The 24,273-nt window shown below is 43.2% G+C and overlaps 1 protein-coding gene across 7 annotated transcripts in view; it reads right to left on the bottom strand.

Moving 5' to 3' along the window:
- Positions 1–24,273, bottom strand: part of SLC20A2 (solute carrier family 20 member 2) — a 104,419-nt gene that overhangs the window by 2,279 nt on the left and 77,867 nt on the right. For all 7 annotated transcript variants that reach the window (XM_067721535.1, XM_067721533.1, XM_067721534.1 and 4 more), the window contains 4 exons: positions 21,814–22,017; positions 19,965–20,532; positions 11,735–11,920; positions 10,411–10,495 (listed from right to left, as the gene is read on the bottom strand). In XM_067721535.1, coding sequence (XP_067577636.1) covers positions 10,411–10,495; positions 11,735–11,920; positions 19,965–20,532; positions 21,814–22,017 — 1,043 coding nt within the window. The remainder of the gene's footprint in view (positions 1–10,410; positions 10,496–11,734; positions 11,921–19,964; positions 20,533–21,813; positions 22,018–24,273) is intronic.

The following is a 24,273-nucleotide window of genomic DNA, read 5'->3' as shown; positions in this document are numbered from 1 at the left end:
GTGAGAGGCCCGCGTACCACACACACAAAAAAAATTTAATTAATTAACTAAATGGAGCGTAAATATAATTGGATCTGTCAATCATTTCTCACAAAATGATAGAGATACTTGAAAATCGGAATGTTAACCTGGATTAAGATATTCTTCTGTACACTCGCAGTTCGTTTTGTGATTTGTTGAAAATGTACAAGGGAAAACCCCACAATTTTAAGTATCTAAAAATGGAAATCATAAGAAAGTACAAATCCTGTAGCATCTCACACCTCACTCAGGCTCTGGTGAAGCTCAGAGACATGCCCTTGACGGTGCCCTTGGCCACTGGGAGGTGGCCCCTGAAGATGTCCAGGAAACAGGCTTCGTCTCTACTGACCCACAAATACTTCAGTCAGAAGGGGCCAATGAGGTTCAAAGAGCAACTGGGGTCTCTTCTGGGGTCAACAGAAAAAATAAAATCCAACACTTGTTTATGGAAGCAAACTGGAACACCAAAACCAGCAGCATATTTAAAGGCAGTTAATCTGACATTTTGACAACCCAAGCCGTGATTAACCAGCGATTCCATACATCTCCAGGTAGCAACGAACAACCCATCGAAGGGGCATCAAAATGATCATTCTACGTAAACCCTTTGTCTATAACCAGTGTACTGCACGAACCTGATTATCCTGCTTAGCAGTTCCTAGCACACGCCAGCCAACTGAGACTTTTCTACTGCAAAAGGACTAGCTAGGTTCTTCTGGTCCTCGAATATGGTCAAATCCACTAACACTAGTTTCCGAGATTAGACTCTCCTTGTTACCATCCTTCCAGGGCCTGTCCCTCTTCAGCGCACTTCAGCTCGGCTCACACATAGAGAACGTGCTCAAGTTTCAAGGTTATCTACGCCCTCTTCCTTTGTTAAAACACTTTTCTTAAAAAAGCATAAAAGTAATATAATCGTATTATAGCAAGTTTATGTAAGAGGAGTGGACAATTACCCACTACTAATGGGTTGCCCCAAAACACCACTATTGTCATGTTTATATATTCCTTTCTACTATTTTTTATAAATATACCTTTATTTGTAAACAATAGGGTACATTACTATTTCCTTTCTTTAAGAAAATAAGCATCTTCCCATAGTGCTCACAGACTTCCTGAGTATCATGTAAAATGGTACACCCTATAGGTGGATGTACCTTTATTTAAACATTTCCAATTTGCCTCTAATTTTTCCCTATTAGAAATAATTTCATGATTAATATACTCATTCATATAGCTTATATTTAGGCTTTAAAAAATAATATTCCCTGAAATGGATTATTAGTTACAGGGGGCATCTTAAAAATATCTTGAAATAATGTGGAAACTTAGAGAAAATCTGTAAGAACTCTCATACCCCTCTTATGCAAATTCACCAATTTTTAATATTTTGCCACAATCATGAAGAAACATTTTAATACCACTGAAATATCCTGTTCCTCACCAACTGCCCACGGCCACCCCCCCAACTTCTGCTAAAGATTCAGCAATCCAAGCTTTATTACAGGGGTTGCAAAGTGGTGATTTACCAACTCCCTTCCCATGTTATCAGATGGAATGTTACTTTGAGAAAGAACTCTTTCCTCTCCTAATGCATTTTAGGATCTTGATACCTACTGCCAAATCAGTTGTAAATGTACAAGGGCATCCCTAATCTGTGAATTTCAGCACACTATAACAATCCTGTGAATTGTTCTCTTTTTGCTAATCAATCGACAAAACATGTGTTACTGTTGCTTTTATTTGCATATCTTTAATTACTACTAAGGCTGAACTTTAGTTATATATCCAATTTTACTCCCTCTAGTCTTTAGATATAAAAATTGTCCTTTCCATAAAGATGCAAAACATGACACCAAAATATAAAACATGGGAGGTGGGGGAGGAGTAAAAAACCGTAGAGCTCTTAGAATGTGTTGGAACTTCAATGACTATCAGTTTAAAACAAGTAGATATAGGTTGATGTATATGAACTGTATATGATACGATATATATGTATATGTATATGATAACCACAAATCAAACTTATAACAGATGCACAAAAAGCAAAGAGAAAGGAACTCAAGCATAACACTAAGGAAAAGCATCAAACTATAAGGGAAGAGACTAAAAGAGGAAGAAAAGAACAAATGAACTACAAAAACAACCAGAAAACAAAGTGGCAATAAGTACATACCTATCAATGATCACTTTAAACATAAATGGACTAAATGCTTCAATCAAAAGACACAGGGCGGCTGAATAGATTAAAAAACAAGACCCATCTATATGCTGCCTACAAGAGACTCACTTCAGAGCTAAAGACACCCATAGACTGAAACTGAAGGGATGAAAAAAGGTATTCCATGCAAATGGAAATGAAAAGAAAGCTGGGGTAGCAATACTCATATCAGACAAAATAGACTTTAAAACACAGTCTATAACAAAAGATAACAAAGGGCATTATATAATGATAAGAGAGTCAATCCAAGAAGAGGATATAACATTTAGAGACATATGCACCTAATGTAGGAACACTTAAATATATAAAGAAAATATTAACAGACATAAAGGGAGAAACTGACAATAATACAATAACAGTGGGGGACTTTAATTCCCCACTTACATCAATGGATAGATTGATCATCCAGAAAAAAATTAGAAAGGAAACACTGGTCTTAAATGAACATTAGATCAGATGATCATCTACAGAACATTCCATCCAAAACCTGCAGTATATACATTCTTTTTAAGTGCACGTGGAACTTTCTCCAGGATGGATCACACAAAACTAGTCTCAATAAATTTAAGAAGATTAAAATTATATCAAGCATCTTTTTCAACCACAACAGTATGAAACTAGAAATCAATTACAGGGAAAAAAATGGAAAAAAAACCACAAAACAACAAAAGACTAAACAACCTGCTACTGAAAAACCAATGGGTCAATGAAGAAATCAAAGAGGAAATAAAAAGATACCTTGACAGATAAATGAAAGTGAAAACACAACTGTCCAAAATCTGTGGAATGAAGCAAAAGTAGTTCTAAGAGGGAAGTTTATAGTGATACAGGCTTACCTCAAGAAACAAGAAAAATCTCAAATAAACAACCTAACTTTCCATCGAAAGGAATTAGAAAAGGAAGAACAAAGCCCAAAGTAGCAGAAATAAGGAATAATAAAGATCAGAGAGGGAATAGAGACAAAAAAAAAAAAAAAATAGAAAAGATCAGTGAAATCAGAGATGTTTTTCTTCCAAAAAAAATCCTGACAAACCTTTATCCAGACTCATGATAAAAAGAGAGAGGGCACAAATAAACAAAATTAGAAATGAAAGAGAAGTTGCAACCAATATCAAACAAGCATAAGAGACAACTACAAACAGTTATATGCCAACAAACTGGACAACTTAGAAGAAATGGATAAATTCCCAGGCACATACAATCTTCTAAGACTGAGTCAGGAATAAAAGATCTGAACAGACCAATAACTAGTTTTGAAACTGAATCCGTAATCAAAAGACTCCCAATAAACAGAAGTCCAGGACCAGATGGCTTGACAGAGGAATTCTACCAAACATTTAAATAATTAATACCTGTGCTTCTCAAACTATTCCAAAAAATCGAAGAGGAGAGAACACTTCCAAACCCGTTTTACGAGGCCAGTATTACCCGGATATCAAAACCAGAAAAAGATGCTACAAAAAAGGAAAATTACAGGACAATATCCTTGATAAACACAGATGCAAAACTCAACAAAACATTAGCAAACTGAATTCAACAATACATAAAAAAGATAATACACCATGATCAAGTGGGATTTATTCCTGGGATGCAAGGGTAGTTTAATGTCCACAAATTAATCAACATGATACACCTCATTAACAAAATGAAGGATAAAAATCACATGATCACCTCAATAGATGCAGAAAAAGCATTTAACAAAATTCCACATCCTTCTATGATAAAAAAATCTCAACAAAGTTGGGATGGAGGGAACATATCTCAACATAATAAAGGCATTTATGATAAACCCACAGCTAACATCATACTCAATGGTGAAAAACTGAAAGCTTTTCCTCTAAGATCAGGAACAAGACAAGGATGTTCACTCTCATCACTTCTATTTAACATCGTATTGGAAATCCCAGCCACGGCAATCAAATAAAAAGAGAGAGAGAGAGAAATAAAAGACATCCAATTGGAAAGGAAGAAGTAAAACTGTCACTGTTTGCAGATGACATGATCCTATATTTAGAAAACCCTAAAGACTTCACCAAAAAACTGTTAGAACTAATAAATGAGTTCAGTAAAGTTGCAAGATACAAGAGTAATATAAATAAATGTGTTGGATTTCCATACACTAATAATGAACTATCAGAAAGAGAAACTAAGAAGACAATCCCATTTATAGTCAAACCACAAAGGATAAAATACCTGTGAGTAAATTTAACCAAGCAGGTGAAAGATCTGTACGCTGAACACTAGAAGACACTGATGAAGGAAACTGGAGACAATACAAATAAATGGAAAGATATCTTGTGTTCATGGACTGGAAGAATAATATTGTTAAAATGTCAACACTACCCAAAGCAATCTACAGATTTAATGCAAAGCCTATCAAAATACCCATGACATTTTTCACAGAACTAGAACAAACAGTCCTAAAATTTTTGTGGAACCACAAAAGATCCTGGATAGCCAAAGCCATCTTGAGAAAAGAGAACAAAGCTGGAGGTATCATGCTCCTTGACTTCAGACTACACTATAAAGCTACAGTAATCAAAACAGTATGTTACTGCACAAGAACAGACAAACAGTTCAATGGAACAGAAGAGAGAGCCCAGAAATAAACTCGCGCACTTATGGTCAATTAATCTATGAGAAAGGAGGCAAGAATATACAATGGGGAAAAAACAATCTCTTCAATAAGTGGTGCTGGGAAAACTGGACAGCTACATGTAAAATAATGAAATTAGAACATCTTCTCACACCATATACAAAAACTCAAAATGGGTTAAAGACCTAAATGCAAGACATGACGCCATAAAACTCCTAGAAGAAAACAAAGGCAGTATGGTCTTTGACATTGGTCTTAGCAATATTTTTTTGGATACGTCTCCTCAGGCAAGGGAAACAAAAGCAAAAATAAACAAACAGGACCTAATCAAACTAAAAAGCTTTTGCACAGTGAATGAAACCATCAACAAAATGAAAAGGCAACCTACTTAATGGGAGAAGATATTTGCAAATGATATGTCCAATAAGGGGGGAATATCCAAATATATAAACAATTCATACAACTCAATATAAAAAAAGAAACAACCCGATTAAAAAATGGGCAGAGGACCTAAATAGGCATTTTTTCAAAAAGATGTATAGATGGCCAGCAGGCACATGAAAAGCTGCTTGACGTCACTCATCATTGGGGAAATGCAAATCAAAACCACAATGAGACATCACCTCACACCTGTCAGAACGGCTATCAACAAAAAGACCACAAATAACAAATGTTGGCAAGGATGTGGAGAAAAGGGAACCCTGGTACACTGTTGGTGGAAATGTAAACTGGTGCAGCTACTATGGAAACCAGTATGGCGGTTCCTTAAAAAATTGGAAATAGAACTACTATATAATCCAGCAATTCCATTCATGGGTATTTCTCCGAAGAAAATGAAAACACTAACTTGAAAAGATATGTGCACCCAATATTCACAGCAACGTTATTTACATACAAGAGCCATGACATGGAAGCAACGTAAGTGTCCATCAACAGATGAATGGATAAAGGAGAAGTACTGTGGCACAAGGGAATATTACTCAGCCATAAAAAGGAATGAAACGCTGCCATGTGCAACAACATGGATGAATCTGGAGGGTATTATGCTGTGTGACATAAGTCAGAGAGACACAAATACTGTACGCTTTTACTTATATGTGGAATCTAAAAAATAAGACAAATAAATATAACAAAACAGAAAGAGACTCACAGAATCAGAGAACAAACTAGTGGTTACCAGAAGGGACAGGGGTGGGGAGAAGGGTAAGAGATGAAGGGGATGAAAAGGTACAAACCACTAGGTATAAAATAAATAAGTTATAAGGGTATAATATACAGCACAGGGAATATAATCAATATTTTATAATAACTTTGTATGGAGTATCATCTATAAAAATATCAAATTACTATGTTGTACACCTGGAACTACTATATTGTAAGTCAACTATAATTCAATTTAATAAACACCAGCTAAAATAACATCATGATAACATAAAAAAGTCTCTTCATGTATTTTGCCCATTTACATATTGGAATCTAAATGTGTCTCTTATTTGTTTATGTGGTGTTTAAATAAATTTTTTTTTTTTTTTTGCGGTATGCGGGCCTCTCACTGCTGTGGCCTCTCCCGCTGCGGAGCACAGGCTCCGGACGCGCAGGCTCAGCGGCCATGGCTCACGGGCCCAGCCGCTCCGCGGCATGTGGGATCTTCCCGGACCGGGGCACGAACCCGTGTCCCCTGCATCGGCAGGCGGACTCTCAACCACTGCGCCACCAGGGAAGCCCTAAATAAACATTAACTCTGATATTTAATGCAAATACTTTCTCAATCCAGTATTTTGCTTTCACTTTTAAGTTTCTAATTTCATGCAATATAATACGCTACGCTTTTCTTCTGTGATTTATCCTTAGCTTGAATATTTGATAAATTCTCATTTATTTTAAATTTTCTAAAATAAAATTCTATTTTATTCTAAATTTTAAAATAGTTTAAAAACATCAAGCCATCAGACATATGTTCACGTATTTTGAGAACTGTGGGTCTACTTTTATTTTTCTAGGGTGATAGCCAGTTACTCAACTTCAATTATTGGTTAAAATTTTCCTGCCCCAAACTATATGCTCATATATACTAGGTTCTATCTCTGGTCTATCTACTTTTTTATACAAGTATCTAATTTTTTATTATTGTGGTAAAATACATAATGCAAAATTTATCATTTTAACAATTTTTAAGTATACAATTTAGTGGCATATAGATCCTCATTGTTTGGCAGCCATCATCACCATTTATCTGCAGAACTTTTTTGTCATCCCAAACTGAAACTCTCTGCCCATCAGCCCTCCTTCTCCCCACCCTCCTGCCTCCTGTTTCCTTATAGTAGACTTCCTATCTGCTGAGGCTACTCCCTCTTCATCGCTTTTCTCTGTAGATCATTTTATATTCTTGCTAATTTAACCCACCAAATTAACTTTAGCCTTATTTTGGAAAGTTCTGAGAAAAATTTGGTTGGGCTAGTGTTTGAGGACTTTCCCACCCAATGACACAGTGTGTCTCACATTCAGGTTTTCTTTTACCTCTGAGCAAAGCTTTGTGCCTTTTTCATGTACATCATTCACTTCACTAGGGTTTTCAAATGTCTTTTTGGCATGTATTTCAACAGATGACCGTACATTGTTTTCTAATGGATCGCTGAGCCGTGTGTTATTGAAGACGTCTGTAAACACCCATTTGTTGAGCGCTGTGAGGGGCCAGCCCTGCACAGGCACCAGCCCTGCCCTGTTCGGAGCCTGCATTCTGATAATCCAGATCAATGTGGTCCTGCTGAAATGTTCTTTCATGATATTGTTGATGTCATTTACTAGCATCTTAAAGTTTTAAAATCAACATTCATATGTAAACACAGCTTTCATTGTTTGTGATGTTTTTAATCAGGTTTTGGTATTAGGGTTATTCAGTATATGTTTTATAGACCAAACTGGAGAGTTTCCTGTTTTATTTTCTTTTTTTCTCCTATATTATGGAAAGTTCATATAATGTGAGAATTATCTATTCTTTTAAGATGGAAAAGATTAGCCAGTGAATCCGTCTACAACTGGAGTCAGCAGTGGCCTCCTCCTTTTTGCCTTTTCAGGTGAGAAGAATTGTTTTTGGAGAACTTCCTTAATTTCTTCCTATTGCTCTGGTCAGGGTTTCCACTTTTTTTCTACTTTTTGTATCACATTTATTTGTTATGTATATTTTTGCAAAAAATAATTCATTTTACAGAGGTTTTCAAATCCTTAGCATACAGCTATATGGTTTTATATTTTAAAATTCTCTCCCAAATCTGTTATGATGACTTTCTTCTTTCTAACTTAATTCCCCTCCCTTCCTTTTCTAAGAATTTGATGTTATTTTGTTAGTAAACACTTTCCTCTCCCCTTCTCCTTCACTAGTTTTGTTTTAAAATTTATTTTGCTTTTATATCCTTCTTGCTGTTTCCTGAGAATTTTTATTGTTCTGAACTTTTTATAAAATACTAATCTGAATGTTTGGTTCTTTTATTTTCCCTTTGCTCAATTAAAGCATGTAAATATATAAATTTTTATCTGAGCATAAGTTTCCTATGTATACACACACAGACACACAATTTGTTTTTTTCTCTTTTCCAAGAAATCTATGATTATAATTTTTAAACTCCTTGATTCAACTGTTACTTAAAAAGAGCATTTTAAAATGTCCAAGGGGATACTTCCTTTTTTCAACATATATTTTTAGTTTAATTTATTTGGGATTAGAGATTGTGTAGAATATCTGTTCTTATTTTATAAATTTAGTTGTGATTTTTATCATGGTCTTCTGAATTTATGACTAATTTTTATAAACGTTTCATGATACTTGACCAGAAGGCATAAAAATTTGATATATATTTATTAATTATACTGCTATAAATCAAATCCATTATATTCCTAAGTACTTCTGTCTTCTTCATTTGTCACAGACTTAGACACATTAATTTCTGAGTTCTAACAGCTTTTGCCTTATGTTTTTAGTTGTTATGTTATTTGGATCACAAGGGGCCCAGAGTCCCATGTCTTCACTACTGATGAGGTCTTTTGTTGATATAAGGTGGTATTCTTTGCTGCGTTCCGACTTGCCTCTTAATAAGTTGAGTGTGTTTCCAGATTAAGTCCATCACCAGGCACTAACAGCAACAGAATTACTGAGAAGTAGGGGAACCAGACAGCGTCGATATTACGAGTCATCTAAGGTAGCCCTTTCATCTTCCAGATTAGAAACGGAAACCTAGGGGCTAGTGGTCCTATTGGTACTTATTTTTTAAATTGAAGTATAATTGATTTACAATGTTGTATTAGTTTCGGGTGTACAGTAAAATTATTCAGCCATATATATATATATTTTCAGATTCTTTTCCATTATAGGTTATTACAAGATATTGAGTATAGTTCCCTGTGCTATACAGTAAGTCCTCATTGTTTATCTATTTTACATATAGCAGTGTGTATCTGTTAATTCCATACCCCTAATTTACCCCTCTTCCTCCGTTACCCCTTTGGTAACCATAAGTTTGTTTTTTATGTCTGTGAGTCTGTTCCTGATTTGTAAATGAGATCATTTGTATCATTTTTTAGATTCCACATGTAAGTGATATACGGCATTTGTCTTTCTCGGTCTGACTTACTTCACTGAGTATGATCATTTCTAGATCTATCCATGTTGCCGCAAATGGCATGATTTCATTCTTTTTTTATAAGCCTTTCACATTTGGCGGTGCTTGTTTACAGACACACTGGTTGGAGTTTTCAGGCTGTGTGTAAATGGAGAGCCCATCACTGTCTTGGTCACTGCGGTACCCTTGGTGCCCAGAGTGGGAATAAACAAGCTTTTCAGGAATGACAGGAATCTAGGGACCTAGGAAAATCTGCAAGCCGCTTTTGCTTTGTTGAAGTTGTTGGTGGGTATATTTGTATACAGGGGGCCCACTGGAGATATTTTAGAATTCCTCCAGGTACTGGGCAGCCCTGGGTTACAAGGCCTGGGTTCCAGCCCTGGCCCACCCCGGGGGTCCTTGGGTAACTCCCTGAAACTCGCGGGGCCTGTTTCCTCTTCCTTCTTCTTTAAGGTTCCTTGTGGCTCCAACAGCCCAGGTACTAGACAAGGAATTCCCTCTCCCACTGAGTTCTAGAGCACATGACAGTGGTTAATATCATCCGGAATTCACTCGAAGGCAATTGAGTCACTTCGACCACCTTATATTAGAAAAAAGAACTGAAACAACCGTGTCTTACGATTCCATGGAAACCATTTCTGCCTACTTCTGTCCCCCTGTCAAATCCTGGGCCCCTGGGCCTACAAACACGGTTCGTGGACGCACAACCTCAATGCAAAACCCACTGTGGAAACAACGAGAGAACCAGGGCATGTGGAAGGAGGGCAAGCTCCCGCCGGGCACGCGTGGAGCGGCCAGGTCTGCGGGACGGGAGGCGATCCGAACCGCTGCTGGCGGTAAGGGCCGGGATTTGCCCCCGGGACACGCCGCTGTGACTCTTCCACCGACCGCGTGCCGAGCGCTGCCCGAGCTCCCCTCGGCCCCGGGTGACCGGGCAGGACGCGCGGGCGCCGGCCTACCTTGCAGTGCGTGGTGCTGACGGGCAGCCCGACGTTGGAGGCGGTGACCACGGTGAACGCTGAGGCCAGCTCGATGGTGAAGCCGCTGCGGAGGAGACAGGGGATGCGTCACGGGCGCCGCCGGTGGCTCGCCGGCCCTGGGTGCCCAGGCCTCACCAGGACGCTCCTTGGGTGGACTGCGTCCCACGGCATCAGCAGAACCAGGGACTGCGGCATGGCGGCAACATGGCACCAACGCTTGGCATGAGGCTGCTTGCGGCCCTAAGGAGCCTCGTTTTCCCGGTATGTTTTCAAAAACCACACCCTGTAGGAGCTGGGTCAGAAATTCCTGCTGAGCCGAAGACGGTGAATTGTCATGTCTCAAGTGGCGCAGGGAAACTGCGCTCTCATTTTTAAATGTGTACGTATCATAAAGGAGTGGATTTTTTCTCAGATCACTAATGTTTCTTCAAATCAATCTTGTAAGAGAATCATTCATTAAAATGACTTTCAAGGGGGAAAAGATCTCTTACAATAGGTAGTTTCAAGTTTTATCTGTATTTGGAAAGTTCTCCTGTGAATTTGTTATTTAACCAATAGCTCTAAAGCAGTGGTCCCCAACCTTTTTGGCACCAGGGTCCGGTTTGGTGGAAGACAATTTTTCCACAGGGGGATGGTTCAGGCGGTAATGCGAGCCAGGGGGAGCCATGGGGAGCGGCAGATGAAGCTTCCCTGGCTGGCTCACCCTCGCCCGCCACTCACCTCTTGCTGTGTGGCCTGGTCCCTAACAGGCCACGGACCGCTGCCGGTCTGCGGACCAGGGGTTGGGAACCCCTGCTCTAGAGGATACACACTAGAAGGACCATAGGAAACAACGTGGGAGTCTCCAAACCCCACCCCAGGGCATGGGCACCCCTCCTGCCGGCTTAGCCCAGGAAGCAAAGGAAGGATGTAGAGTAAACCTTGAAGGGCAGCAGGGGACAGCTGCCTGCAGCCAGCAGGTGGAGCTGGTGAGCAGAGGATTTTCGGGAAAGGCAGGCCCAAGAGCCCTTCTCTCCCTCCCCGCCTGCTCTCTGGACCTCAGGCGGGGTAAGGGCAGTGGGAGTGTGGGAGGGGAACAGGGTGCAGGTGTGGCTGCAGGTGGATTCGCTTTTTCTCTTCCCTTCCTGCTTCTACCTCCATTCCCATCCCTCCCATTCCCACCCTCATCTTGTGCCACCGCTGAGCAGTGCATGAGGGTGACGGGTGAGGATGGAGCACGGGGACCCCGCTGCAGACCCGGCTGTGCAGAGACCCGCGCTGGGACGTCCAGACACACCCACTCCGCGCCGCCCGGGCGGCTTACCTGGACGGCGTGATGGGGGTGAGGTCCTTCCCCATGGTCTGGATCACTCTTCTCCCCCAAACCCAGAGGCCTGTACAAATTCCAACCCCTCCGTAAAACAGCAGCCAGACGGGAGTCACTGCTTCTTGTAGGACCGCACCTTGTTCATAAATCAGCCACAGAGCTACCAGGGGACCAATGGCATTACTGGGAGGAAAAAAGAGGTTAATTGTACAAACATCGTACATGCATACAGATGACGCTGTACATGACATGCAGGGACTTCTCTTCTTGAGAACAGCCCATCTGTCGCATTTGGGGCTTGCCTATGTAATCTACAGGTGATAAAAATGATTTAGTAACTTGCTTGGTTGTGGTTTAAAAAAACAAAGTTTACCATCTTGACTATTTTTAAGTGTACAGTTCAGTATTGTGAAGGATATTCACACTGTTGTGACACAGGCCTCCAGAACTTTTCATCGTGGAAATCTGAAACTCTGTACTCATTAAATAAGAATTCCCTTTGCCCCTGCCCCACCCCCGGTAACAACCGTTTAACTTCATCTCTGAGTTGGAGTAGCTCTGCGAGGTTTCTCCTTAAGTGCAAGTGTATGGTGTTTGTCTTTTTGTGGCTAGTTTATTTCACTTAGCATAATGCCTTCAAGATTCATCCATGTTGTAGCATATAACAGAATTTCCGTCCTTTTTTTTTTTTTTTTTTTGCGGTACGCAGTCCTCTCACTGTTGTGGCCTCTCCCGTTGTGGAGCACAGGCTCCGGACGCGCAGGCTCAGCAGCCATGGCTCACGGGCCCAGGCGCTCCACGGCATGTGGGATCTTCCCGGACCGGGGCACGAACCCATGTGCCCTGCATCAGCAGGCGGACTCTCAACTACTGCGCCACCAGGGAAGCTCCTCCATCCTTTTTAAGGTGGAATATTCCACTGTGTGTGTGTGTGTATACATACGCACACACATACATACACATACACACACACACACACACGCACACACCCCATATCTTGTTTAGCCATTCATCTGTTGATGGACACTGGGGTTGCCTCCACGTCTTGGCTATTGTGAATAGTGCTGCTGTGAACACGGGTGTGAAAATGTCTCTTTGAGACCCTGCTTTCCATTCTTTTGGGTATATGCCCAGTAGTGGGATTGCTGGGTCATATGCTAATTCTATTTTTAATTTTTTGAGGAATCTTCAGACTTTTCCACAGTGGTTACACCATTTTATATTCCCACCAACAGTGCACAAGAGTTCCAATTTCTCACATCCTTGCCAACACTTATTTTGTTTTTAGAGTAGCCATCTTAATGGTTGTGTGATTTATTAATTTTTTTTTTTTTCTGGCTGTGTTGGGTCTTTGTTGCTGTGCACAGGCTTTCCCTAGTTGCGGTGAGCGGGGGCTACTCTTTGCTGCAGTGTGTGGGCTTCTCATTGCGGTGGCTTTCCTTGTTGCGGAGCATGGGCTCTAGGCGCATGGGCTTCAGAAGTTGCGGGACGCGGGCCCTAGAGCGCGCAGGCTTCAGTAGTTGTGGCATGTGGGCTCTAGGGCACACAGGCTTCAGTAGTCGTGGCACGTAGGCTCAGTAGTTGTGGCTCACGGGCTCTAGAACACAGGCTCAGTAGTTGTGGTGCAAGGGCTTAGTTGCTCTGCGGCATGTGGGATCTTCCCGGACCAGGGATCGAACCCATGTCCCCTGCATTGGCAGGCGGATTCTTAACCACTGCACCACCAGGGAAGTCCCTAATTTTTTTAAAGTACTGAAAAATCACGAGAAGTGGATACAAATTCTTTTTTTTCTTCCTTTCTTTCTCTATTTCTTTCCATTTTCACTGCCAGCACAGCTACTAACATAAGCTACCAATTTGGGGCAGTTGTGCCAGCCTCCCCACTATGGGATCACAAACATTATTGCTAATCATTAGTTCTCAGGCCCACCCCTTAAACTGGCTATTGTCACTCCCATTTTACTGATGAGAAAACTGATGCCAAAGTCATGTCCCTAGCAGGAAGCAGAACTGGGATGTGAGCTGAGGACTCACTCAGGTGCTCACCCCTCCCCCAGGCCCCCTCTCGTCACTCAGGCCCTTGGCAGGCAGGCACTGACTTTTCTGGGGGGTGCCACAGCTTTTTTTTTTTTTTTAAATTAAGACTTTATTTCTTTAGAGCAGTTGAAGATTCATAGCAAAACTGAGGGGAAGGTACAGAGGTTTCCCATATACCCTCTGGTCCACACATGCATAGCTTCCCCATCATCAACACCCCCACCAGAGTGGAAAATTTGTTACAACCGATGAACCCATACTGACCCATCAGAATCATCTGAAGCCCATCGTTTACAGTAGCGTTCACTCTTGGTGTTGTACATTCTATGGGTTTAGACAAATGTATAATAAATGACATGTATCCATCATTAGGGTATCATACAGAGAATTTTCACTGCCCTAAAAATCCTCTGTGCTCTACCTATTCATCCCTCCTTCCCACCCCAACCCCTGATCTTCTGTCTCCATAGTTTTGCCTTTTCCAGAAAGTCATATAGTTGGAATCATACAGTATGCAGCTTTTCATATTGGCTTCTTTCATTCAGTAATATGCATTTAAGGTTCCTGCATGTAATTTCATGGCTTGATAACTCATTTTAGTGCTGAATAGCATTGTGTAAATGTACCAGTTTTTATCAATCCACCTATTGAAGGACATCTCGGTTGCTATGTTTTGGCAATTTTGCGTAAAGCTGCTATAAACATCCATGTACAGGTTTTTGTGTGGATATAAGCTTATCAGGATAAATACCAAGGAGCAGGACTACTGGATGGTACAATAAGAGTATGCTTAGTTTTGTAAGAAACTGTCCCACTGTCTTCCAAAGCAGCTGTACCATTTTGTATTCTCACCAGAAATGAATGAGAGTTCCTGTTTCTTCACATCCTTGCCAGCACTTGGTGTTGTCAGATCAGTTGACTGTCATATTTATGTGGGTCTATTTCTGGGCTCTCTATTCTGTTTCACTGATTTATCTGTCTGTTCTTTCACCAATACCATACTGTCTTGTTACTGCAGCTTTACTAGCAAGCTTGAAGTCGGGTAGTATCAGTCCTTCAAGTTTGTTCTCCTTCAATTTTGCGTTGGCTATTCTGGTTTTTTTGCCTCTCCATATAAACTTTAGAATCAGTTTATCAGTATCCACAAAATAACTTTCTGAGGTTTTGATTGGGATTGCATTGAATCTATAGATCAAGATGTGAAGAACGGACATCTTGGCAATATTGATTCTTCTTATCCTTGAACATGGAAAATCTCTCCATTTATTCCATTCTTTGATTTCATCCATCAGTTTTACAGTTTTCCGCATATAGATCCTGTACACATTTTGTTAGATGTATCCCTAAGTATTTCAAGGTGCCAGTGTACATGGTACTATTGTGTTTTTGAATTTCAAACTCCACCTGTTCTCTGCTAATATGTAGGAAGTGATTGATTTTTGTATATTAACCTGTATCCTGCGTCCTTGTTATAATTGCTTATTAGTTCCAGGAGTTTTTTTTTTTTTTTTTGGTCAGTTCTTTCAGATTTTCTACATAAATGGTCATGTCATCTTCAAACAAAGACAGTTTTATTTCTTCTTTCCTAATCTGTATACGTTTATCTCCCTTTCTTGTCCTAGTGCATTAGCTAGAACTTTCAGTACGGTTTTGAAAAGCGGTGCTGAAAGGGGACATCTATGCCTTGTTCCTGATCTTAGTGGAAAAGCTTTGAGTTTCTCACCATTAAGTATGATATTAGCTGTAGTTTTTTTGTGTTTTTTTATCAAGTTGAGGAGTTCCCCTCTATTCCTAGTTTACTAAGAGTTTTTATCACGAATAGGTATTAGATTTTGTTAAATGCTTTCTTCTGCATGTATTGATATGATCATGTGACTTTTTCTTTTTAGCCTATTGACATGATGGATTACATTAACTAATTTTCGAATGCTGAACCAGTCTTGCATACCTCAGAGAAAGCTCATTGGTCATGCTGGATAATTCTCTTTATACACTGTTGGATTCAATTTGCTAATAGTTTGTTGAGTTTTTTCTTCAGCGAAGTTCCTAAGAAATACAGGTCTATAGTTTTCTTATAATGTCTTTCACTGGTTTTGGTACTAGGGTAATGCTGGCCTTACAGAGTGAGTTAGGAAGTATTCCTTTTGCTTCTATCCTCTGAAAGAAATTTGTAGACAAGTATAATTTCTTCCTTAGATATTTGGCAGAATTCATCAGTGAACCTATCTGGGCCTGGTGCTTTCTGTTTTGAAAGGTTATTAATTATTGATTCAATTTCCTTAATAGATATAGGCCTATCAGATAGTCTATTTCTTCTTGTGTGAGTTTGGGCAGTTCTGTCTTTCAAGGAATTGGTCCATTTCACCTAGGTTATCAAATTGGTTATTCATAGTATTCCTTTTATAGTATTTTTTAGTATTATCCTTTTAATGTTCATAGGATCTATAGTGATGTCCCTCTTCCCTTTCTGATATTAGTAATTTGTGTTCTCTCTTTTTCTCTGAGTTAGCCTGGCTAGAAGCTTATCAACTTCATTAATATTTTCAAAGAATCAGCTTTTTGTTTCATTGATTTTCTCTACTAGTTTCCTGACTTCAATTTTATTTATTTCTGCTCTAATTCTTATTATTTCTTTACTTCTGCTTACCTTGGATTTAATTTGCTCTTCTTTTCCTATTTTTCTAGGCTGGAAACTTAGATTGATTTTATTATTATTTATATTATTATTTATTATTTACTGATTTTATATCTTCCTTCTTTCCTAATATATGAATTCAATGCAATTTGAACCAGTCTTGCATACCTCAGAGAAAGCTCACTTGGTCATGCTGGATAATTCTCATTATACATTGTTGGATTCAATTTGCTAATAGTTTGTTGATCCACCTGCCAACGCAGGGGACACAGGTTCGATCCCTGGTCCAGGAAGATCCCACATGCGACGGAGCAACTAAGCCCACACACCACAACTCCTGAGCCTGCACTCTAGAGCCCACGAGCCACAACTACTGAAGCCCGCGTGCTGCAACTACTGAAGCCCACATGCCTAGAGCCCATGCTCTGCAACAAGAGAAGCCACCGTAATGAGAAGCCCGTTTACCGCAACGGGAGTAGCCCCCGCTCGCCACAACTAGAGAAAGTCCGTGTGCAGCAATTCAATTCAATTTTCTTCTAAGCACTGTTTTTGCTGCTTCCCACAAATTTTGATGTGCTTTCATTTTCATTTAGTTCAAATATTTGAAAATTCCTCTTGATATTCCTTCTTTGATCCAAGTGTTATTTAGAAGTGTGTTGTTTTTTGTTTTTGTTTTTGCGGTACGCGGGCCTCTCCCGTTGCGGAGCACAGGCCCTGGACGCGCAGGCTCAGCGGCCATGGCTCACAGGCCCATCCGCTCTGCGGCATGTGGGATCTTCCCGGACCGGGGCACGAACCCGTGTCCCCTGCATCGGCAGGTGGACTCTCAACCACTGAGCCACCAGGGAAGCCCTGTTACAGTGTTTTGATCTCCAGTATTCTTTTTGGTTCTTTCTTAGGATTTCCTTCTCTCTGCTTACCTTGCTCACCTAATGGATGCCTACTTTATCCATCAGAGACCTCAGCCTATGAATCGTAGCTGTTTTCAATTCCTCATCTGATAATTCCAACATCCCAGCCATGTCTGGTTCTGAATTTTGCTCTGTCTCTTCAAATTGTGTTTTTTGCCTTTTGGTATGCCTTGTAAATTTTTCTTGATAACCAGACATGATCTCCTGGGTAGAAGGAACTGCTGTAAATAGGCCTTTAGTGATGTGGTGTGAGGTCTGGGGATGGAGAAGCCTTCTGTAGTCCTTTGATGAGGTCTCGGTCTCTCAGTGAGCCTGTCCCTCTGGACTGTGAACTTCACTAGTGTTTCTCAGTTTCTGCTTCCCCCTTAAGTGGGACAGGATGGCTCGAGGTGGGTGCTTCCCTTCGCCCAAGCGGAAGGTGAGGGAAGTCTGGAGTGTATTTCCCCTCCCCAGGTCAGTTAGGCTGTGGTAATCCCCCTGCAGGCTGGGCTCTGGTGACCTGGTTTCCCCTGGGAGCGGGCCTGGTTAAGCACACAGTCGCTCTCTTCTGTCAAATGCTTTCCCTCTTCCCTATCTCTTCCCTGATATTCACTGTGAGGACCTGGTACAGCTCTTGGACGTAAAACTCACAATATCATGGGGTCCCCCTACCATGGGTCCCCTGGAGCCTCTAACTCTCTACTTGTCCCCCTGAACCTCCAGGGTCCATCATTCCAGTCCAGGTTTCCCTGGTTCCATGGCAGCTTCCACTCCTGAGTCACTCTTCCAGGACTGTCTGTCCCTCCAGTCTTGGGGGCAGTGGTTTGTCCTGTGTCCTCCTCTCCTTTCTGGATCCAAGAAGAGTTGTTGATTTTTCAGTCCATTCGGTTTTCTCCTGTTGTTAGGGTAGAGTGACAACTTCCAGGCTCCCTATGGGCTTTCAACAGCCTCTGTAGCTCTCAGCCCACCCTCCACTCTGCAGACTGAGTCACGAAGAGTCAGCTCCCAAGCCCGCTTCTCTCCAGCTGTGTGACTCTGGGCAAGAAAGTCACATTTCTGAGCTTCAGATTCCCTGTCTTTGAAGGATACCACTTAGGACTGCACAGGACTGCTCTGAGGAGGGTTAGGGTAAGTTACAAGTGGTTCAGCTCTGAGCCCTGGTATAGACTTGATAACTTCTTCCTGAAGGAACAGAAGCCCCCTCTTCACATCACACTATTATTTCTAAAACCTTGCTTTCATCAGACCATATCCCTGCTCAAAAGCCTCAAAAGCAGCCCCCAAACTGCAAACAGTTGCGCTAAACTCTGGTCACCTATAGCAGCTACCACCTAGACTCTTCCTCTGGCCTTTAAATGCTGTTTTGAGGTGTTCTGTTACTTTTCTACGTGTATGTCTTTCTTGTCTCCTTAACTGGAATTTAAACTCCTAAAGGACAGGGACCCAATTCATAACACTTTGACAGTACCAGGCTTTCAATAAAGAATTTGTGGATAAAGAGGAGGAAGTGGGCTGGTGGGGGAGGGCAGGAAAAAAATTATTAAGAGGAGACAGAACATGGTGCCCCCAATTAAATAACATGGCGACCCCTAGACGACACTGAGCAGAACATAAGATGTCCAGGCCTCTTCTCTGGCACAAAGACTTCTTTTAAAAAGAACAGAAACGCTGGTGCACGTGGGTAGACAGTGTAAAACAGAGTCATATAACTGAGCAAAAACACAAAAGCAACAACGGCATGTTTTCCTGATTTGGACAGAAACATTAGCCTGTGTGATAACTATAATAATAGTAAGAGTGAAAATGTAGGGATATTGATTATGGGAGAGCACTGTCTTGAGCTTGTTATATAAAGCATCTCACTTAATCTTCACAGAAATCCCATGTGGTTGGTACTAGCTTTACTCCCACTTCACAGATTGGGACACTGAGGCTTTTGGAAATTCAGTGACTGGTCCGGAGCTGCCCAGCCAGTGAGAAGGGGGTAGAGACTACACATTCGGGGCTTCCACGACCCGCCGACCTGAGCGTCTCCACGCTCTTGCTTGTGGCTCTTCCCGGAACCCCACCCCCCACCCCCAAGGCATGTCCTGCCTCGGGCCCTCGCATCTGCTGTCCCCTCTTCCGGAATGTTCTCCTATAGACGAGCACACGGCTGCGCCCTCAGCCCCTGCAGGTGTCACTCGGCGAGCCCTCCTGACCCGAGCAGCCGTCCAACACGGCAGCCCTCCAGGGGTCCCACACCCCTTTCTACTCTTCTCTTCCCTTTAACGCGTGTCACCGTCTGGCACACTACAGGAGCTACTTATTCACAGGTGACCCTTGAACAACTCGGCGGAAATCCGGGTACTGCTCTCTCTGACTCAAAACCAAAAGGAACTGATTAATGACTCAGGCAGGGCAGGAAGCTGGAACGGCGTGGGCAGAGTCAGGGCTCAAACCCCACGTCTTCTGATAACGCGTGTTGTGATCTCCGATCCAACACAAACCTTCCCCCACACCTAGTTCATTTAAAGATCCGTGCAGTGAAGATGCGGGTGCTACACTCGTGGGGGAAAAGCCCATGTCGGTGGACCCGGGCAGTGCAGACCCGCGAGGTTCCAGGGTGGCCGTGTGTCTGCCGTGCGCCTCCCCCCCGCCCCGCCCGCGCGCCCTGGGCACTGACCTCACGTCGTTGCCGCCGTGCGCGAAGGAGCCGAAGCAGGCGGTGAGGACCTGCAGGAAGTGGAAAAGCAGGTGGACCTCGGCCGAGTCCTTCTCCTCCTTCTCGTCGTCCGCTGCGTCATCGCGTGGCGGCTCGGGCTCGGCCAGCGGGGTGGCCAGGCGCACCTCCACGCCGCCCTCCTCGGCCTCGATCTCGGCCTCTGCCACGGCGTTGCAGTAGCTGGAGTAGCTGTCGTAGCGCAGCCGCCGGCGGGAGTAGGCCACGGCGTCGGCCACCAGCTTCTCGCTGTCCTCGGGCGCGGGCGCGTCGCCGCGGCGCGTGGCCAGGCCGGGCAGCCCGCAGATGGCCGCCGTGTAGCACGTGTAGCTGTTGTTGCGCCGCAGCAGCCGCGGGGCCCCGTCCGGCGCCGGCCGCTCGTCGCGGATGCGGTGCAGCAGGTCCTTGTAGAGACCCGAGTCCTTGTGCACCGTGTGATACACGTGGCCGTCGCCGCGCGCTGGGCCGTCGAAGCCGAAGGTCCCGTTAGACACGGGCGACTTGGCGCCGTGTGTCATGGACAGCGCCCGGCCTGCAGGGGGACAAGGGGACAGACTGAGAGCCGAGGTCATCTGGGGAAGGCGGGGTGGCGGGTGCTTTTGCTTTTTCCCACGTGCTCCATTTTCTAACTTGACTATGAAGGCCCTGCAGTATGGTTCAAATAAAAAGGGAAACTTGGAAACATACAACAAAGGGTAAGTAAAACTAACATGGTAGTTAAAAAATGGTGTTACGGCCTCTTAAAATGCGTCTTCCAGAAATCACGGTAGCATTCTCTGCTTTTCTAGGAACCAGTAAAAGGAGGATTCCCTGTAAGGAGCTCATTTTACAAAACACTTCATATAAGAGGGACCCAACCCAGACCCCTGTGAGATACACGCTGTAGGTGCTCCTTAAAAATATGACACAAATGGACTCATCTATGAAACAGAAACAGAATCACAGACATAGAGAACAGACTGGTGGTTGCCAAGGGGGAGGGGCTGGGGGAGGGTTGGAGTGGGAGGTTGGGATTAGCAGATGTAAGCTATTACATAGAGAATGGATAAACAGCGAGGTCCTACTGTATAGCACAGGGAACTATATTCAATATCCTGTGATAAACCATAATGGAAAAGAATATTTTAAAAAAAGAATGTATATATATGTATAACTGAGTCACTTTGCTGTAGAGCAGAAATTAACACAACACTGTAAATCAACTATACTTCAATTTTTTAAAGAGAAGCCAGTCTGGGCAGTCAAAGGCGGATCTGTCAGATCAGTGGGCAGTCTGTTTGCCTTCTTTGGCCAAGTCCCAAACGCAGCCTGGAAATCGGTACCAGTGCCGCTGCAGGGAGGTGGGCCAGGCAGACGCTGGTGCCTGCCCATCACTGTCCAGAGATGCTGTGGGACAAAGGACCGCCCCCCCAAGATGGTCCTGATGGTTTCTGTGATTCTCTAGTGGGACCCCCTCCCGTTCCAATGTCAGCTTTCGCTCTGTGTCTTCCAGGAGGAAGGTGTTTGTATTAAGCTGGATAAACCGACCTTCCGATCTCCAGCAGTTAGGTGACTGCACGTGGAAGATGCAGGTGAGGCACTCAGAGGGGTGGTACGGGGGGTCTGGGTGCCGCTGGGAGACTGTAGGTAAATGGCTCTTGGAGGAAAATCACAGGACACGAGTAAGCCTGCTCTGCGACTGCCTGGTCCCTGAGGCCTCTTTAGCGCCTGGGTTTTCTCAAAGCAGAAACCGGGGGACACTTGTGTGCACTGGAGGCTCAGTGCCACACGCAGGCCGGCAGGCCCAGCGCCACCTCAGCCCCCGGGGTCTTACCGTATGGTACGCGGGGGTGGTGTCCCCCTGTCGTGCTTTCTGAGGTCCCGGACGGCTCCGCGGCCGACCCGGTGAGGGGGACGGTGCTGTCGTCATGAACCCTGGCACCCGGTAGCTCTTTAAACACTGGGGACTCCGCTTCCTGAATTTTGTTGAGGCTTTCATCAGAGACTCGCGATAAAGCACTTTCTTTTTGTAATTTGCCTGAAGAAAATAGAGTCATAACTGAAAATTCTGTCAGAGAATTCTTGTTACTGACAAATGAATACAAAAATAAATATTTGACTTGTTATGTACTTACTTTGGGAATGAAGAAAAAAGTTAGACAAAATAAAGTGGAGAGTTCAATCATCTGGGAAACACAGGCTAGAAAACTCAGCTATGGAGGGAAAGATGGAGGCTTAGGCCTGAGTTATCTCATCCAAGACCAACAAAAAAGACAGTCTTAGATTGATTCCCAAGGTAACCATTCTGTAAATACTACAACCATCTAGACTGGCCTTCTATTTTCTTAAACTAACCTCAGAATCCCTGAAATGTTTATCCTTTTTGTCTTCAAAGATACTGTTATAGTCTGCTTGGTTTTCTTCTGTTCAATAAATGACTGCTCTCAGATTTCTTCAGGCCACCAAATCTTCGGAAACAAGTAAATCATTTTCCTCAAAAGGAACAGAGAGGGCTTCCCTGGTGGCGCAGTGGTTGAGAGTCCGCCTGCCGATGCAGGGGACACGGGTTCATGCCCCGGCCCGGGAGGATCCCACATGCCGCGGAGCGGCTGGGCCCGTGAGCCATGGCCGCTGAGCCTGCGCGTCCGGAGCCTGTGCTCCGCAACGGGAGAGGCCACAACAGTGAGAGGCCCGTGTACCGCAAAAAAAAAAAAAGAATGCTCTCCAGCTTTAAACTGCTTTTCAAAAATCCCTGGTTTCTTTTGAAAGTAAAGGATTTCTAAAAGTAAGTAGAATCTCTCTGTTCCTTTTTTTTGCGGTACGCGGGCCTCTCACTGTTGTGGCCTCTCCCGCTGTGGAGCACAGGCTCCGGACGCGCAGGCTCAGTGGCCATGGCTCACGGGCCCAGCCGCTCCGCGGCATGTGGGATCCTCCCGGACCGGGACACGAACCCGTGTCCCCTGCATCGGCAGGCAGACTCTCAACCATTGCGCCACCAGGGAAGCCCGAGAGCATTCTTTTTAATCAAATCTGGTGTGTGGTGCTGGTGATTTATGACCTTGTTTCCTCACCTGAGCGGATGTCTAAGCTCTTACCTACCCAACTGAAATGGAGACATTCTCGGTTCCTCTGCTGAACACACTGAGCATCACCTCTATTTCTATACTTACCTAGATAGTCAGATACAAGATAGATTTTTAAAAACTAAATTTGTTATGTACTGCAAGGAACAAAAAAGTGTGCATACAGATCTCTGACCTCAAGTTGCTTACAATCTAGATGAGAAAAGATAATATTTGTAAAGATTATAATAACAATTTTTAAAAAACAGTTTTTTGCTTTTTTTTTGGCCTCACTGCGCGGCTTGTGGGATCTCAGTTCCCCAACCAGGGATTGAACCCGTGCCCCCCGCAGTGGAAGCGCGGAGTCCTGACCACTGGACGGCCAGGGATTTCCCAAAAAAACCTGTTAACACATGAAACAGGTGTTATTATTTTCTCTCCTTTATAAACAGCAAACTGAGGCCCAGAGAGATTAAGTCATTTGCCGAAGGTCACGCAGGTAGCAAAATGCAGTCGGTTACTCTCTGTCCACGCCCTTCACCTCAGTCTGTACTTAAATTAATAGAAAAAGATATATACACTGAAATGTCAAAACACACGGCATCGACCAAAAAATCTCCTGGGGAGCCAGTATGGGTAGTGATGTCAGTTTCCTGCTGTAACATTATAGCCTAAATGTGGAAGAGAAGATTTTATGGCCCATTTCACATTAAGGTTCAGCTATTAGAAAAAGCCTTCAGACATCAGAGCATTTAAGTCTAGTTTATCACTGCCCATGGGGTTAAGTCAGCCAAGCAGGGTGTTTAAGGTGGGCTCCTTCTCAGCCTGGAGCGGGAACGGCTACACAGGAGACGGAGCAGCAGCTGGTTATCAATCTGGCTTCACTACTCAGTTTCAAGTTGTATGTATTCATGCCGTTTTTTATTTTTAGTTTTTAAATCTACATGCAGTAAATTGGCTCTGTCTGTGTGTGTAGAACCTTGAGTCTAACAAATGTCTAGATTCCTACAGACAGTCCACAAGCAGGATAGGGAAGGGTTCCCTCAGCCCCTGAAGCCTCCCTGGCAGTCAGCCCCTCTGCCCACCCCTAGCCTGTGACAACCGCTCATCTGCTCTCTGGCCCTACAGTTTTGTCTTTTCCACATGTCATATAAACGGAACCATAAGACACGAGCTTCTGAGGCTGGCTTCTCTGACCTGGCATGATTAGTGCATCTGAGGTTCACCCAAGT

This window comes from Pseudorca crassidens, chromosome 21, assembly GCF_039906515.1.
Source record: "Pseudorca crassidens isolate mPseCra1 chromosome 21, mPseCra1.hap1, whole genome shotgun sequence".
In the NCBI taxonomy this organism is placed as follows: Eukaryota; Metazoa; Chordata; class Mammalia; order Artiodactyla; family Delphinidae; genus Pseudorca; species Pseudorca crassidens.
This window is presented reverse-complemented; position numbering and strand designations above follow the sequence as displayed.